This window comes from Nesoenas mayeri, assembly GCF_963082525.1.
Source record: "Nesoenas mayeri genome assembly, chromosome: 9".
Lineage (NCBI taxonomy): Eukaryota > Metazoa > Chordata > Aves > Columbiformes > Columbidae > Nesoenas > Nesoenas mayeri.
In genome coordinates this window covers 2,147,785-2,166,992 of record NC_137557.1, presented here as the reverse complement: position 1 = coordinate 2,166,992, position 19,208 = coordinate 2,147,785, and the positions used below count along the sequence as shown (strand labels likewise).

Here is a 19,208-nt window from a genome sequence, read left to right as displayed (position 1 = left end):
TTTCTTCCCCAGCTGTGCCATTGTTAGGAAGCCGTGGTGGGGACGGTGGTGGCCAGCGCGGTGGCCTCTTCTGACAGGTGTTTATGGCAATCGCTCCATCTTCAATAAATCTGGCATCAAAACCTGAAAGTCACGAATGAAGAGGCTGTGATGGGTCAGAGCCTTTTGCACCACTGAGAACTGGGGTAATTTATTCTGCATTGATCCTTTTTTCCCCCTGCACAGTCGATATTATATTTAAAATAATATTTTACCGCTAAGAAGGAGCTGGTGTTCGATATAGCCAAGAGGGAATGTCTAATTTTACCGAGTGCCCGAGGAAAGCTGCTTTAGCACACAAGTTGGTGCCTTTGCTGTCGGTGGCCCTGCCCGGCGTGCGGGATATCCCCAGTGACCTCTGGGTCCCGCACATTTGCCTTTCACTTCACTTTACAATAAGAAGGAAGAGAAACTCGGTGGGAGCACGCGTGGGCTTGCGCAGGGAAACCAGCCTGGACCGTAAGTCACCCCCCACCTACCCCACGGCTTTTCCTTGGGGCTGCCCTCTGCAAAGCTGAGCCTGCCGTGGGGCTGGGCAAGGGGAGTTTTGCTTTGAACAGGTTAACAAAATAGCCTTTTTTTGGTGCTATTAATAATTGCCTTCCCCAGCAGCAGCACAAAGCACTGGGGAACCGTGCAGGGACCTTGGGGGCAGCAGCTTGTGTCCCAGCACAAACCCCTTCTTGTTTGAATCCACATACAGCTTAATTAAGCTCATTAGCTCTTGGCCTTTGAAGGATGAAATAAGAAAAATACGAGGCCGTGTGTGTGCACTGCAGTGGTTTAATGTGCTCAGTCTGCGGTTGGTACCCATGTCCCCGGTGATGGGCAGCGCATCCCGTGCACGGTGAGCGATGCTGCTGAGGGGGTCCTAGGAAAAAAGGGAGCAAAGAATACAAGGGGAACGCAAGGTGTAAGGTTTATTTGAGAGGAAGAGTCTGGCTCATAAAGCACCTCTGTTTCCCAAGGGCTGCTTTAATGTCAGCGGGATGTTATCTCAGATATCAGGATGATATTACTGTATTTTATTGTATTGTATTATATTGTATTATATTGTATTGTATTATATTGTATTGTATTATATTATAGTATGTTATAGCATAGTATAGTATAGTATAGTATGTTATAGAATGTTATAGAATGTTATAATATAGTATGTTATAGTATATTATAGTATATTATGTTATAGTATAGTATAGTATGCTATAGTATACATATAATATTAATTACATTACACTGTTTATATTATATTATATTATATTATATTATATTATATTATATTATATTATATTAGTATGGTATAGTATAGTATAGTATGGTATATTATAATATTATATTTGTTTTGTTCCATTTTATTTTTTTTAATGCGACATCTCATGCTTTTCAGCCACAGGTGAGTTTAGGACCAAGAATAGACTTTTTTCTCCAAATTCACACTTTTTTCTCTTATTTCCCCCTACAGTTACGGGTGAGCAGCAGTGGGTGTTGGGTCTGCTTCACACACCCAATGCTGGACACCAAATCCTTGTCCCAGGGGGTGGAACAGTGGCCACTGTCATAACAGAAGCTGCTTCTTACAGTCAATGCTGAGCTCACTGCTCCGCCCCCAAAACAACCTTCTAACCAAGAGCCCTTTGTGTCCTTTGGGGAATTCAGCTCCACAGTTAACTACTGCTACTGGGAGTCCCACCTGGAACAGTGTAAATGCCCCATTCATGGAAGAAAAGCACTAAAAAAAATGCCAAACAAACGAAAACTACCCCAAAACCCCATCAGTTTTCACAACCCCCTCATCCCCATCACCCTATGTGTGTTTTGTTATATTTTTGCTGACCGCACCAGGTATTTTTGGTGACTTGTAGTCACGTTTGCAGGCAGCCAGCGGAAGGAAAATACGTCAAAGTTCGACCTCCCATGCGAGATGGTTGATGTTCGATGGGGAGAAGGAACCAAGAGGAGGATACAGGAGACTCAAGAAGTGGGACCGATACCCAGGAACAGGTGACAAAATCCACATTGCTTGTGGCAGGGTGGTGGTGGCAACTCAGAAACCAAGCAGCACCTTTCTCTGTTAAAAATGTCATTTAATCCATTAATTCCACAGCGTTGCTGCCGTACACACCAGTGTGACGCCTCGGGACGCAGAGACAAAGGGGATGCAGTTACCCAGAAATACGCTTTATCTTTAAAAAAAGAAACAAGGAGGAAAACCAGCAGTCGGTGACCCGAAGAACTCGTTCTCTTCAGCAAGTTCTAGGCACTTCGCAAGGAACAAAACTCACCCACCTCCCCAAAAGCTGGAACGTGGTGGAGGTGATGCTGGAGATGACGCCGAGGATGATGCGGGGGTGAGAGCAAACTTTTTGTATTTGGGGCTTTTGCTATTCGTGCTTTAAATCCAGTAGCAGGCACCTCCTCATCATCTGATGGAGGCACTGGCTATGCACCCCAGGGGGACATTTTTGGACTCTGAAAGCTGCAAATGCGGTATTTTATGGAGCAGAAATAGAAAACCTATCAGGCAATGGCATGAGCCACAGGAAAACTAACACCCCCCAATATAATGTATGTTTTTTCTGCATCGTTGATTGAAAAAGAAAAGCAAAGTAAGAGGAGTTTACATTGTCCATGATGTGTAGGCAATGGCGGGGTGATGAAATTTTAATGCAACTCATGCTTTTCTGACAACACCCCGAATAAGTCATTAGCCAGACCCTTCGCTAAGATGAATTTGTGCTCAAGGAAAAAGGAATTAAAATGTAAAAAACTTGTGGCGGGCGGCCTTGGGCAGGGGATGGAGACAGAGCTATTGGGGTCCCCGTGTCCCTCCTCCTGCACACCGCTAATTAACACCGCTGCTAACGGGGAACCCAGCCCAGAGGCAGAGGGGAGTCATTATGGGGAACCCAGCCCGGAGGCAGAGGTGAGTAATTACCATATGTAATACACTTAATATGCTACTTAGATTTTTTTTTTAACTTTTATTCCTGAGTCATTTAAATATTTTCCCTAGGCAATAAAAAAAATTATATATTTTATATATATATATAAAATAAACACATTTTATGTATATATATTTTTAATATATCTAGTATATATATTATATATATTTTTTATATAGATCTATATAAAATAGATATATATATATGTATAACTATTTATATATATATAAATGATATTATACATTTCATATAGATGTATATAAAATATATAATATATATTATATATATTTTACATATATATAAAATAATATATAATATATATAAATATATAGATAATATAGAAAAATATATAATGTATATAGATATAAAATATATATATTATATATAAAAATTATCTATTATATATAATTATAAAAAATATAATATATAATAAATATATAAATATATATTATATATAATATGCAATATATATTATATATTTTATATATAAACTATATATAAAATAGATATAAAATATATATAAATTATATATAATATATAATTTTATATATTATATTAATTATATTATATTATTATATTATATTATATTAATAAAAATATATAAATAAATAAAATATATATATTGTGACAATAATCACAATGTTAGTTAGGGCCCAGTGAATGTTATTGTATAAGAACCTCATAAGTCCATACATTATGAACTTACAAATCAATAATGCTGCAACAATCCTGTCTCCTCTCTGTTATTTCCTGTGTTGAAATAAAAAGGCTCTTTCAGGTGCTGGCAACTCAGGAGTTGCGCACTGAGTTCGAGGAGCACATCGCTGGTGCACCACAAACCCAACCTCCAGGCAACAAAAAGACGTATCATATGAAACAAGGTTTTAGATTTTTATTTTACATATTTATACATAAAACTTTCAAGGTAACTCTCTGAATCCAACCCAATGTTAATAGCACATCTAAAAATGAATGTCAGGTAGTCAACATTCACAAAATGTTGAAAACTGATTAAAATATACATATTACTGAAAGCTACAACTTCACTACGAGGCAGGCATGTATTTTTTTGACTTGTATAGCACCGTCAAGTACAGTTTCTTTATTTTAAAACTACAGTGAAGAATAAAAAAGTAGTCAATGGTAAAATATCGTTCAACTGAAAATCTCTAAACAACCAAAAATAAAGTTAAACTACCCTCTCTTCTCACCCATGATTTATAATGTTATAAGTACTGTACATTTTTTTTTTGTAATAATATTATTAAAATGCCTGATATTTAGTGGCACAAGTAAAAAAAATAAAATAAATTAAGAAGCAGAGGCCAATCACCGGACATAAAGCTTCAGACATGGTCAATGACTAACACTGGATTTCTCGGGCGCCGCCGTGGGCATCAGCGCTTGGACACGCACAGAAGCAGAATGAAATCTGGCTCGAGCTCTGCTCCGGGGCTTCATTTTGCCGGCATCTTCTCTGCCATGTGTTTCTGCTGGCTCTCGGCATGTCTGCGGAGGAGAAGAGCTGCGTTATTCACCACAGCGCGAGGAGGAGGAAGCCAAACCACAGCCACCACCACATTGAAAAACACAAACACATGGACATCGCTTCTGCAGCGCATCACTCGTCATCGCAAAGGAAACCGCCTCTTGAGCGCCTTGCTGCCTGAGGGACAAGGTCCTTTGGGAAACACACCTACATTCTGCACTTTATCTGCTAGTGAACATTCATATTTAAGGGACTTTGAAATCCCACCAGCTGTCACGGTTGAGACGGACAAACGACATGGACCAAATTCTTTCAAGATGAAAGTAATAGGTGCCATTTATTGCTACAAGTGCATTTTTATACAATTCTACCAGTTCATGTGTCTTTTCACTATTGGTTACAAGTTACAGCACTAACATCTCATTGGTTAATTTTGCTATCATCCATGTTATTCTTCTAGCCCCTTCTCTCTCACAGGTACATCTCTCCTCTCTCACGGGTACATCTCCATACCTCTGGATACTCCTTTACTCCCATCCTTCTCAAGGGTAAATCTTAATATCTTCAAGGCTGATCTCTACTCCCATATTTTCTGTCAAGGATTCCACAGACCCGCTGCAGTTTCCCACAACCAGCCAAGCCCTGATGGGCTGCAGCTCAGCCCCGTGAGAGGGACATGGTCACACAGGGAGCCATGTGTATTTTTGCTGCGGGTTTGCAGCATCGCTCCTCCCCAGGTTTTTTTCTCCTCAGACTTTGGAAATGGAAACACCAGCTCAAGAGCATGAACCACCTGCGTTTGGAAATGGAAACACCAGCTCAAGAGCATGAACCACCTGCGTTTAGAAATGGAAACACCAGCTCAAGAGCATGAACCACCTGCGTTTGGAAATGGAAACAAACACCAGCTCAAGAGCGTGAACCACCTGCGTTTGGAAATGGAAACACCAGCTCAAGAGCGTGAACCACCTGCGTTTGGAAATGGAAACACCAGCTCAAGAGCGTGAACCACCTGCGTTTGGAAATGGAAACACCAGCTCAAGAGCGTGAACCACCTGCGTTTGGAAATGGAAACACCAGCTCAAGAGCATGAACCACCTGCGTTTGGAAATGGAAACACCAGCTCAAGAGCATGAACCACCTGCGTTTGGGGAGCCCTTGAAAGATGCTGAGCCACCTCCAGAACCCAACTGCCTCGGTTTCTTGTTTTGGTGGAGAGAGCAGCATCCTGCTCAACCCTTTACCTTGTACAGCAAAAAGCTTTAGTACCCAAATTCTGCGAAAAGAACCTCTACTAGACCTGTGAGGAGGGAGAAACACCCCCCGAGGAGGCTCCTTCACCTGGTCAGATCCTCGATGTCCACCAGCATGGCGTCCTGCTCCGTGTGCAGCTCGTCCCGGATCAGCAGCAGCTGCACCAGCTCCTCGTTCAAGCCTGAAGACAGGAGAAAGGAGGGGAGTTTGATGGAACCCCGCATTGGGACCCGTACATCACCCTTCCCACTGCGATACACATCAGCTGGTGCGGAGAACCAGGAGGGAATGTTTTCTAGGCTAAACCATAAACCCCTTGCCACAAAGAAAAGAAAAAAGCTGAAGGAGCCAAACCCAGAGAGAATTTCATCTCCAACTTCTGTGTATACTCGTGTTATCATGTATTTACCAACATTCCCATGTGTAGCCTAGAGAACTGCTCTTAAATAAATGGGACATACCAAAGAATAATTAAACAAGCGTCACTTACTTTCTATCTGCGAGTGGAGATCATTGACTATCACTTGTAGCTGCCCGATAGTCATGTCTCTTAGGTCAGTGGGTTTTAAACTTCTCTTCATCAGGCATTCACTTATGTGAGGCATATGTGGCAGCTGAAAAGAAATTTTCAGTTTTTTACCATTTTCTTACCAATTACTCCTATTCCCGACCAGCGGCAGCTTGCTTTGCAGACATTTCCCCCTCTGCCTGCAGCAACAAACAACTGCACCGAGAGTACAAAATGAGCTGAAACACCTCCACGTTTGACCCAGATCTACCAGCACCAGAGGTGGACTGACAATCCATGTCAACCCTCCAGCTCCCGACACATGGATGATCTCCACTGCTCCTCCCCATGTCTACAAGCACCGCTGCCCGCTGTACGTGTCCCAACAACCAAAGCAAACAGCCGAAGGGCTGGTGTTCCCCAACGCGCCGTCCCACGGCTCCCACTTACAAGATCCGCTACCGGCGATTTCTTCCTGTTCTGCTTTTCCACCTCCACCTGCATCTTGGCCATGGGCTTGGCCATAGCCAAGGCCATTTTGGCTTCGGCTTGGAGTTTCTTTTGCCTGGTGAGGAAATCCATGTCATCGAGGGACTCTGACTCTTCTTCCGTCGTGTCTCTGTCGGAGTAGGACGAGCTCTGCTTGCTCTGGGGAGCAGAGATGCAGCGTTACAGCCCCATCACCTCAGCAGGTTTGCTGTCTACATGTTTTCACAGAATCATTTAAGTTGGAAGAGACCCTCAAGCTCATCGAGTCCAACCCCTGTCCCTGCCCCATGTCCTGAGAACCTCATCTCCATCTGTCCAGCCCTCCAGGCATGGTGACTCCAGCACTGCCCTGGGCAGCCTGTTCCAATGCCCCACAGCCCTTTGGGCGAGAAATTGTTCCCCACATCCAACCTCAACCTCCTCTGGCACAATTTTCCTCTCGTTTCCTCTCATCCTGTTGCTTTTTAGTTGGGAGAAGAGACCAACACTCTCCATACTAAACCCTCCTTTCAGGCAGCTGTAGATTTGTGCACTTATAAGTGGCATCATTTCTACAGAGAAGGTGAATAGCACAGATTTTTTTTTTTAAAATCCACAAGTTTACCTTTAAAAATCAGAATAATTCCCAGCTAGGCCCCCTTGACTATTAATAGCAACTTGTGAACTTTAAATGGAAAGAGGAGCCAACTAGATCAATAGGCATTGAAGGGACAGTCTGGTTAAGCTGGAAGAAAACATCTGAGACCGTGGTGTTATATTCACAAAGGAAAAGAAAGGAGAGGAAAGCTGGTGAGAGCTGATACCGCTTCCTATTCATTACTGCCCTGATAATTATCAGAGCCGAGAAGAAAGGGAGGAAGGAAGGAGGAAGGAAAACACCTTCACGCGAAGGCATCTGCGCTACAGCAGCTCTATAGTCACCAGATTTGCCCCTCAGCATCTCGCTTTTCTTTTACTGATGGCTGGAGATGCTGCTCTGGGGTTTGGCGTTGCAATTATATTTTAATAGAATCAGTTCTTTTTCAGTTTCCATTTCCAGGCTCCAGACCTACCATGGGCGACAACGGCGTGTCCAGGCTGGTTTCTGTCTTGCTGTCATCGGCGTCGCTGTCCTTGTCGCTGCCGCTGTCGTTCACAAAGCAAATCTGCAGGTTCATCCCACTTTGTAACCTGCGGGAGGAAAAGGGAGTCGTTATCCTGATTTGGTTATTGGGCTGAAGGAAAATAGAAATATCTTCACTTTTTTTCCCAAGAAGATGGTTGTCCCCCCCCAAAGGCCGTGCAGGACATCACACTCCCAGTGCTGCCATTTCCCAGTGTCACTTTTACACTGGGACTGGAAACCGGCTGACGAAAACGCTTCTACCACCACCTATTGATGAACTTCAGAACTGCCAAGATGCTGCAGAGATTTTGTCATCAGGGTGCCTGTCTTATTACATGAAATAAAAGAATACATATACATATTCTATATTTCATGTATAAATAGATATAAACATATATTGATATATAAAATAGGTAAATAATATATAAAAATATTATTATATAAAAGAACCACCTGCTAAAGACAGGGCAAGCTCCCACACACATTCTGCTGCCTGTTATTTCTCAATCCCAAAGGGGTGGTTCATACTGGTACTTACAGAGAGCAAACTCTTATTTTTCATTTATTTTAGTGCAATTTCTTAAGCCACTATTACCGCAAAATAGACTGCATTAATAATTGAATTTTTTTTACACTGAGAGTGATGAAACCCCAGGTTGGCCAGAGAGGTGGTGGATGAACCATCCCTGGAGACATCCCAGGCCAGGCTGGACGGGGCTCTGAGCACCCTGAGTTGGTGATGATGTCCCTGCTCATGGCAGGGGGGGCACTGGGGGAGCCGGGAATGTCCCCTCAACCCAAACTATTCCCTAATTCTCTAATTCTGCACAAGCTTTTAAGCCGTGGCGCTCAGACGCAGGTACCCATGTTGGGATGCACGATGCGCCCCTGGTTCAACTCCACATTTCATATGCAAGCACAGTTTTGTTTCCTCTGCAAGCACAAAAATGAGAGCGATGGTCCGGCAAAGGTTCCTATAGGTCCTGTACCAAGCAGTGTTTAATATTAACGCTTTGCCAGGACTATAAATATTAACGCGACGCCAAAGCATTCAGGTACAGCTGGTAATTTCTCGTGGCACAGCTGCCAAAGCCTGCCGCGCAGCGTTAATTAGACCCGCGCTATAATTACAAGATAGCGGCTCCTGGTTTAGCTGTAACTACACAGAGCAAAACTGTTTTCCCTTTCAAATGACTTGCAGTTCAATTTAATTTCACAATTGTACCTCTCTGGTGTAATAACAGCATTCCTCCTGGTTTTATGCCTCTCTAAGATTCTTTTTTGATTCTCCCACACCATGGCAACAGGTAGATCTTCACTCCCAATGTCTGCCATGCTACAGACATGTGCATCTGGCATTAAACCAGGCATTAAAATCCTCAGTATTTTGCAACTCAACATAAAGAACTCATTGGAAAATAAAAATTAACCAGCTATTTTCCTGAAAATAACTCCAGTTGTAAATTCATGATACTTCCAGCACTGGTTTTGGTCTTGGTTACCCAAGTCCAAAGGCAACGTTCTGTTCAGGACAGAGACCTTCAATGAAAAGCTGAAGGAAACCTAACTCAGGAAACTTTAGCTCATTTCCTTTATCCCCTGAGCATCCAAATATCACTTCTCGACAGTTTTAAACTAATATTTCAGCATATTATTTAGAGTTATTTACATAACACACAATTATTGCGTTCGGAGCACAAGACGATCTAAACCAAGGACAACTCGAGAATATGGTTGCAAGGACAATTCAATAATATGTTTGCAAGCAAAAACCGAGGGATGCAATGAAGGGAAGGTCTCGGGATGTCCCACTGGAGGTATCATCTCATACTTTTCAGGCTCCAGCCAGGGCTCAAGGCGCCTGGCTTACCGTGAGGACAGGCTGGGCTTGCCGCTCTTGCTGCAGCTGGTGTACAGTCCGGGGCCATCGTCGAAGAAGCTACCCAAAGCCAACTTCTGCCTGATGGACTCGCGCTCATTCTTCTGGGCCTGAAAGGGAAGGGCAAGAAGAGAGGATGAAGCCGCCGGCCATGCCAGCGTGCAGGAAGGAGCCTTGTCCCACCAGCCCCAACGTCGTGGCCGTGATGGCCAACACAACTCCAAGCTGTCTCCAAGGCTTGGGTGGACCACGTCGTGCATCCCAACACGGAGGCCCATCTGCATCTCTTTCTCTCTCCACATATTGATGGTTATACAGCTACATACACACACACTCATGTATACATCTGATACATACCTAATATACACACTGATATCTGCACCTATATCCATATACAACTGAGATGACACTTCCATCATCATCTTCCACCTGCCTGAGCAGCCTCCAAAACCTCACCATCCTTCTACCAGTGTGCTCTGAGATGTATTTTTAACCATTGCCACCAAATTATCCAGTTTTAAAAACTTATTTATAGATATACACATATAGTTCTAATAGGAGCAAGCTACAAAGTGGTTTGAAATTAATCACCAATCAATGATTATGGAGATGACTGTGTAATCAATGTGCAATAGATGCAAATCATAGATCTAGGCTCAAAATTAGCACCAGTACTATCCCAGTGTCTGTCACTAATGGATTATATGCCAATGCTGACACCAGGAGGCAAGTTATTGATAGAAAGAACATTGTGAAGCCCGCAAACATTTCATTTTAAAATAACACATAATACCCAATCAAATAGGCAACAAAATAAGACACAGCAGGCAAGCATGGGCTGCTTCAATGGCATGAATTAATATAACTGCACTTGCCATATTTTACCTAACTAAAAATAAAGCACCTTTTTGATCCAGGAAAGTGAGATATAACAAAATGTAAATTATTAGCTTAAAATAGCTAATAATTTAATTCAAACTAAAGTGCTGACTACATACATTACGTTATCACACTGCCCATTATACTGTCAATCCCTTACCAAAATACATAGTTGGTGTGTAACCTAACTCCTTTCATTTGAAATATTAAAAAGCCCTCCAGGGCATCAAGTGGTATTGAATTTTTGGGTTGAACTCCTGAATTTCTACCCAGACCACTCAAGAATGTTTTTCTGCTTTGTTCTTTCAGGTTTTGGTAATCGATGCCTCCATCATGCAGAGGCCGTTTTCAGATTTAGAGGGAAAAACAGGCAGTTGTGCTGGGTAAGGCAGCACAATGAAAAAAAAGAAGGAAAAAGGAGTAAGAAATATATATTTTTAATGGTCTGAAAGCAGAATCAGGGTCGCCTGCACCGGTTCCTTGTGCTGCCCATCTCATGATGCACGTGGGCATCTCCATACGCGGTGTGCGCTAAAAATTACCCTTATTTTATCAAAATACGTATAAATCCAGGCACACTTCCACATATTTCAGGTGGGGCTGTCTCTCCAGATCTTTTCAAACTTTGCTCCGTTTCCCACCGAGACACAACTGCCCCCAGTTTGACATCTGCACATTGAATCAGTGCACAATTTGTTCTCCCCACCAGGTCATTACTGGGGATACTAAATGATACTGGTCCCAGGACTAAGCCCAGAATATCCCCTTTTATAAACCAGACACGGGCTAATGACCATAAAGGTATCAAGAGTGCTACTTGTTGTTATTATAATATAGGGAACAGTTACTAAGAAATATAATATACCTAAGGGAACTGGACTTCAGGCTTTAGATAAATCACCCAACAGCTGCATTATACATCCTGAGTTGGGTACTGAAAACTATACATTGAGAAAGCAAATTGCAAGTGCTTTTTCACCTATCAAATATACTGACTTGATATATAAAAAATAATGCATCAAATACTCAAAACGCAAAGGTGTTAGCAAGCAAAATATAAACCCATGTTACTTAAACATGTTATTTTTGGCACTGGATCAAAGAAATGCACCTGATTCTGAAAGAGGGGGCAGCCGAAGTTTAGTTCAAACAATTATTTTGAACACAAGGCTGCTTTTTATTTTTAAGGCAAAACAGTTTTGGGCGGATGTTCTTGTTACCAATTCGGAAGGTCAGCAGCTGCCTTTGGTTAAGCACACGGATAAAAACACAATGTCAGGGGATGGCTGCGAGCGCCCACGTGTAAAACGCTTTACACAACCATTCCGGCAAAGGCAAATCGCCAGGAGAGGTTCAGACCTTCCCCACCGCCGTTTCCCCACCTCCATTCCCTGCTGTAATTATTGCTCTTTATATAATAAACCTACCACAACCACCTCTCCGGTGTTTGCAGATTATACACTATCATTTATGCACCTCGCCACCCGCCTCCGACACGTGTTGGCAACCAGACCCCAACGCGCTGCGGCACTTTGACACCAAAATACGCCACATTTTTGGTCGAGAGACAGAATTCATCCGATATCCACCTTCCTCCCGCAAAACCCCATCCCCGGGGCACACGGCGCTGCTGATGCCAGACGTCCTGACCGACCCGATGCGGGATGGAGCCCAGGGCAGCGGGCGCAAGAGTTCTGCAGTTTTCTAGGAAACGGAGCAAAGTCATAGAATCACAGAATAGTCTGGGTTGGAATGGACCTTCAAAGGTCATTCAGTCCATACTACGTTATTTCTGTCCCTTCAGAAGTGGTAGGTGGATTGTTCTTTTCACCAAGTACCTCTCCACACTATTTAGCACACAGGCACATGTACCAGCAGCTTTACTCGTTACAGACATCACCCAAAATAGCACATAAAACTGCACATGGAAGATTTATTTGGTGCTGAGGTGCAGCAGTGACTTGTCAGGCCCCTTATTGTGCACCGAGATCCCTGATGGCACTTCTGGAGTTGGACCAATGGGACCAAACCCAGACCAAACCCCACACGTGCTGGTTTGGAGAGGGAAGAGTCTAATTACACCGTGAATTACAGATTAACAGGTGCCACCAACACTCCAGCAGGTCCCCGTCCCGCTGGGCAGTGCCACCGGGTCACGACGCAGCAGTGCCGGGGGATGCTGGACACCAGGGACATCCATTGTCACCAACCAGGGCGCACAGCCCCTGCCTGGCCCCGCGGGGACACGGCCAAGCCACCCAAGCTATTTTTGCCATGATCTGTCATTACCAGCCACGGACAATTACTATATTTAAAGTTCCAGAGCCATAGGCAGTGCCTTATGTGATCTCTGTGAAGTACAAGAGCTATTCTTTGATTTACAAAACAAAATTGTAACCACAGAATCTATGTTTTTTTTTATCTCCTTTTTCTTCACGGGGGATTTGCTGGTAAATGCAAAATCAAGTCAAACTTATGGATCTCAAGCCATGTGGCAAATTGCTTTGAACCCCAGGGGTCTCGAGGCACGAGAATGCATTTGGAAACATCTCTTTCACATTTTCTTTATCACCAAGTGATACGGAATCACATGGGGAGGCAGGTTTGCTGCCCTGCAGTGGTTAAATATCGCCAGGCACCCCCCTGCTCTGGCACCCAAATCCCATGTCCCTGGGGAGGGTGTTGGGCACGTTTTGACCTGTCCCCCCACTGGTGGCAGAAAAAAGCTCCTTTTTGTCCCTTACCTTTTTATAACTCCCCTCCCCGGCCGGCGCGGCTGCTTTCCTGATGACGTCACCCATGACATCACCCATGCCATCATCATCCTCCCGACTCATCTCCTTGGCTCCCGGGTCCTCACGTGGCCGGTCCGACGCTCCCGCCGGAGCATCTCAGTCCTTCCTCCGCTCTTCAGTCGGCACCATGGGATCAAGAACCCGTCCCTGGAGCCAAAACCCACGGCAGCCCCCGCTCCGGGACGCTTCCCCGGCCCCCCTCGCCGCCCGGTCGCTCCGCAGCACCTTGTTTTTCCCTAATAAAGTCAAGGCAGCGCCGGAGCCCCGGCCAGCTGATGAGGGAGCCCAGGGAAGCCGCGTCCTCCTCCAGCCACTGCCAGTGCTGGATAAAAATAGCGCCGAGCACTTGCCGGCTACACAAGGGCAGGAAAAAACCCGGTGTCTGATGTCAAAAATCCAAGCCCGGCGGGCGCAGTCACAGCCAGAGGTTTTCTGCCGGGGTTTTCAGCCTGGGAGCGACCCCAATTAAACCCCAGCGGCCGGGGCGGTGAAGCCAGGTGGTCCCCAGCTCTCACACGGCTGCTCCAGGATGGGCTGTCACAGCAAAGTCAACCACAAAGATGAAGTTTTGTTTTCGCTCTTTACAAGAAAAACACCAGGAAGGCCCCCAGGGAGCTATTTCTTGGCTAAAGTAGCTTTTTCAGGTGCAAGAGAAAAAAAAAAAGGGAATTAACCAAGAGTGTAAAAAGGCATTTGGCCTTAACCTGCCACCCGTCTTGTGGGCTTGCAGAGATTGGGCAACCCCACACCGCCTGGTTGCTGTTTGGGGGTGGCTGAGCACCCCAGCCCCAGCTCCCAGCGGGCTCTGCCGCCCCCAAACCTGCACCCCTGACAGCTCCAGCTGGTGCCTCCGGTCCTGCCCGGAGATCCAGGCTTCCCAGACACAGCCGCTGCTCCCCAGCCCTGCAAAATCCCTCTCGGTCCTTGCTGAGATCCCATCAAAATGTTTCCTCCCAATCAGCTGCGGGTGGGCAGTGAGATGCAGAGATTACCCGCTCGGGGCAGTCATTTCTATAGGGAACCCTCAGAAAGTTGGAACCGATGCCAAGGTTTCTCAGTGAGCCTCAAAACATGGCACGCCAGCAACAACAGCACTGATTTCTGCTGTGACACAACTGTGCCGCATGCTAGATTAATAATTATAACAGTGCTGCAAACTTTACATGTTTAAATGATATATCCGAGTCATGCTGACATCACTTCACCCAAAATGCATGTTCTAGTTAGATTATCAGCTCTAACAACATACAAATTATGCATCACAGCATTACTGCACAGCGATAATAAACAGGGGTGTTTAATCCTGTTCTTGTCCCAGGATGCTGCCTTGTAACTGTAATTCCCAAAAGAAACAAAGTTGTTCCCTGGATATTTCATTATTTTTAGTTCCCTTCCACCACTGACTCATTGTGTCCTTTCCTGCTGTTGCTAAATTAACTTCCTCTCCCGGCCGTGGGGACTGATCCTGACACAATAAATCTGAGAAAATACATACAAATCCCATAGCCCAAGAGGAAGGATGTGGTGGCCAGGGCTGTGGGGGCTGACCCCGCAACCTGCCACATGCTCCCCCTCCGATTTGGGACAAGTCACCGCATGCCCTTGTCCATCGGAAGGGATGCCCCCGCATCTCCTCCTCTGCCAGCTGACCTGGGGACCCCAGCCCAGCTCCTGTGCCCATGGTACTCAACACATGGGGGGTTGATGCTGAACAATCACATGCCACATGAAAGCCACCCCAACGCAGACCGACCTCAGCGTCACCCCTATGGGTGGGAAGTGACACAGTTTAACGAAAATACATTTAGCACTTTTAATCCACATTTTAAAAAACTGTTTTATCGCTGGTTTCAGGTCAGATCGCCCTCAGTAGCCGGGATGCTGCAGGAGGACCAGCATCCCCCGAGTGGATCCCACAGAGCCGGGTTCAGCCTGCAGTGAAAACCCTGCTGCCGGCAGCCGCCTCGCTCAGGTAAACAGGAGAAACCCAAACTGGTTAAGAGGCACAGCTGGGAGCCCCTGCACCCCTGTCATCATCACTGGGTGCCCTTCTTGGTGGCCAGGACCAGACCCAACCCTGCACTCCTGGGAGGGGCATCTCCCCATTAGCAAAGATCCATTTGAACTCTGGCAATCCAAACCACATGATAAATGAATTTTGTGGCTGTCTCAGCACAGGAAACACCCTTTGATGTTTCCCCACTTTCCTGGTTTTGTTAAAAATGACTAGCAAGGTCCTCTCCTAATGTCGGCCATAAGCAGAAGGGAAAAGGTAAAAAGGGCTGAGATCCTTGTGATCTCCCACTTTTATATGAAGTATTCACGTGAATGGAATGTTATACACAGTCGGTCAGTTTCTTGGTCACTTGTTTCTCCTTGCCCCTCTTGCGAGATGTCCATCCATGCTTATCAATAAGTTTGCATTCCATTGCTAGGTTTACCAAAACATGTGTCTGGTTCTCCAGGAAAATGCAGTTTTAGCTGACAGGCAAATTCACTAAAAGAGAAACTTGTTTTTAACAAAACCAGGACACCCACCTGGTGCACAAGGCCACGGGCAGCTCTGCATTGACCTGCCCGACAAACACCATCCCTCTGGCAACCGGCCTCTGCTTGCAACACACACCCCGTCTATTGTCCACAGAGGGTTTAAACAAACAAAAAAGTTGTCAAGGGACACTCCACGTTGGCATCGCTAGCCAGGGCCTCACGGAATCACGGGATGGCTGGGGCTGAAGGGACCTCTGGAGATCACCCAGTCCAATCCACCTGCTAACGCAGGGTCATCAGACCAGATCACACAGATCGTGTCCAGGTGGATTTTAATGTCTCCAGAGAAGGAGACTCCACAACCTCTCTGGGCAGCCTGGGCCAGGCTTTGGCACCTCAAAGTGAAGAAGTTTCTCCTCATATTTGGATGGAATCTCCTGTGTTTCAACCTGTACCCATTGCCCCTCATGGGACACCACTGAAAAGAGTCTGGTCCATTCTCTTGGCATCCATCCCTGTGATATTTACAAGGATAAATAAGGTCTCCTCTCAGCCTTCTCCAGGCTGAACAGCACTAGCTCTCTCAGTCTTTCCACATAAGAAAGATACTCCAGACCCCTCATCACCTTCGCAGCCCTCCACTGGCCTCCCTCCAGTAATTCCATGTCCTTCTTAAACTAGGGAGCCCAGAACTGGTCCCAGTACTCCAGATGGGGCCTCCAGGGCACAGCAGGAGAGGAAAACCTGCCTCGACCTGCTGGTCACACTTTTCCTAACGCACCCCGGGTACCATCTGATCCTTCAGATCACATCAGAAGGAGATTGGCCTCCATGGCCACGGTCGCCACCACGACTCCTCCAGCAGCCCATGGCAACGCTGGCACGGGGAGAGGTGGCCATGGCCACCTCAGCCCTGTTTGGTTTTTATAGTGTGGAGGGAAAGCTCAGAACGGGCGTATATGGGGCCAGTGAGCTGGGGTGTCCCTACGGCAGGAGCACCTATGCCGTTGGGAACACACAGGCTGGGGACAGCGGCACTCAAGTCATCCTGAAACACAGTGAGAAAATAGGACACATCAAGTTTTATGTGCTTTAACCACACACCGAGTGCAGCTAAATTTAACTCTACTGCGCATACATAACGCTTGCTTGAGTTGATGTTGGGGGAGGAAACCATCCCCCGTTCTGCTGGGGATCAGCTCCCAAACACCGCCGGTTACTGAGTTAGTACATAAAACCCCTAAATTCCCAGCAGGATCCTGACAACACTCTGAGCACACCCCTCCCAAACCCATGTTCACGGCAATGAGGCGCTCAGGCCAGGGCTTCGAGGTGACTTCCAGATTCACACACATCTCAAGTTGCCAGAACTACTTCATGAAACCATTATTTTCTTGCAAAGGCCAGAATAAATCTTTTCAGAGAGTCTCTTCACAGCACAGCATCCTCCCAGCGCACCGCAGCCAGGACAAGGCACCTGCAACAAACCCCTGCAAATTTAGGGATGAGATGGACCACGTCCTCCATCTGATGATGCTTCCCCGAGCTTCAACACACCAAATGCTTTCCAACTACTTTGCAGAGCCTTTTTTTTCCCTTTCTTCTCCATCTAAACAAGAAAGCCTTCAGCTTCAGCTCTCTACAATGCGGGCTTTATTTTATTTTATTGTAACTGGTTTGGGATGCAGGGTGACACGAGCCGAGGCCGTACCAGGCGGCAGCATCGCCCCGGCAGCCGCGGGCGAGAGGCCAGGCCAGCGCTCCGCGGTGGCTTCGTGGCATTTGAGGCTTTCTCCAAGGCTCTGAGGGTTGAACTCTGCCATGAGAATCTGTATTCACTTCAGTGAAAAAGATGATGACAGTCTGGTATTTCTACATGCCGCAAAAGCCTACAAAACCCTGAAGATACCAAGCAAAATAAACCTTTTTTTTTTTTTTTTAAATGAGCATTTCATATTTTAAACTTGTGACTTTTTCAGCCCAACTTTTATGGTTGGGTGCTCAGCAAGACCCCAGGAGCTGAGAGTCAAGAACGCGCCCAGACGAGGCCCAAGGAGAACAGAGGGTGCTGAGATGGGTGCACCCCATGCCCCAACCTGCCTAAGAAATTACTTCTAAGCACACCAAATCTCATTTTTCACATCAGATTTCCTTTTTCTTTCCTGTTTAATTTGCTTTGCACGTGTAAAGACTGGGGACATCTCCAGAGCGACCCTCCCGCCAGCAGATAGCTCAGCCCGCCACCGATGCCAGCGCCTGCAGCCAAAACTGGTTCCCATGGGCAACTGCCTGTTTGGAGGCTCCTGCCTTAGGCAGAGGCACCGGGGGGTTTCTCTGCTTTTAAAATACATCAGAAATCAACCCAAGGAGATGATGTAAATCTGGTCAGACTCCCCACTTGTACAGTGGTGATGAACAAACAGAGAAGAAGCCGGCAACAGCCCGAAGAGCCCCGTGTTGCTCCAGGCAAAGATGGACTTGTCAGGCAACGCTGAAAATAAGAATTTACAAAGTAAACTAAGCACTGGCTAAGGCTGCAGGCCAGTAAAGCGCTGCTAATACACACATTAGAATAAAACCTTTATTTCTGCGTTGAGGCCTGGATTTGCAGGCTGATCTTTCATTCTGCCCAAGCTCAGGACCTCCCAGAATGTTACTCACTGTGCAAGAGCTGATGTTTCTCTTGTCAAAATGTAGAAGCAATGTGTTTGGCATGGGAAAATAAATCAGTATAAAAAGGAAAAGAGAAATAACTAAAGGAAAAAATACATGGCACAAAGTGTGCATGACTCCTGGACGCAGCCACAGGGAAGATGTCAGATGCTGGGACCTTCTGGACCTGGCCTAAATTCAAAGCGATGAACCTGACTTAGCCACAACCAAAACCCCAGGAGGACCTTTGGCCACCCGAATTTCAGAGACCAGCAGTGCCAACTCATTAATGGTATGAAACAGGACTTTTGAGGCGAAGCACGACATACAACCGAAATACCCTCCTCTTCCTCACACCCACCTGTGCTGTGCCCCGTCCCGTGTCCCCACCGTCGAGCTGATGTCCCAACCGTGACATGGGCACATCAGAGCTTTTCTGCTGGATTTCTCCAAAACAAACACTTTTTCAAGTTTTTCCCCATGCGTTGGCTTGTTCCTCTATTCAGTTTGATTTTAATTTATATAGTCGCTTCAAACAAACAGGGGTGCGAGAGGGGAGCAGAGCTACACGCTGCCACCCTGCTCCCCCCGGGCAGCCACCAAAATCCTGTCATCGCTGCCCACCAGCCTGATCCCAAACCCGGGATTGCCGGCCACAAAGGGATTAAAACTTGGCCTTTAGGTTAA

At 45.9% G+C, this 19,208-nt stretch overlaps 1 protein-coding gene across 3 annotated transcripts in view; it reads right to left on the bottom strand.

Moving 5' to 3' along the window:
* Positions 1 to 4,438: 4,438 nt before the first annotated feature.
* Positions 4,439 to 19,208, bottom strand: part of SCHIP1 (schwannomin interacting protein 1) — a gene marked incomplete at both ends in the record, with an annotated part of 33,975 nt that continues 19,205 nt past the window's right edge. For all 3 annotated transcript variants that reach the window (XM_080349545.1, XM_080349546.1, XM_080349547.1), the window contains 6 exons: positions 4,439 to 4,490; positions 5,812 to 5,905; positions 6,215 to 6,338; positions 6,683 to 6,880; positions 7,774 to 7,891; positions 9,697 to 9,815. In XM_080349545.1, the coding sequence (XP_080205671.1) occupies positions 4,439 to 4,490; positions 5,812 to 5,905; positions 6,215 to 6,338; positions 6,683 to 6,880; positions 7,774 to 7,891; positions 9,697 to 9,815 (705 nt within the window). The remainder of the gene's footprint in view (positions 4,491 to 5,811; positions 5,906 to 6,214; positions 6,339 to 6,682; positions 6,881 to 7,773; positions 7,892 to 9,696; positions 9,816 to 19,208) is intronic.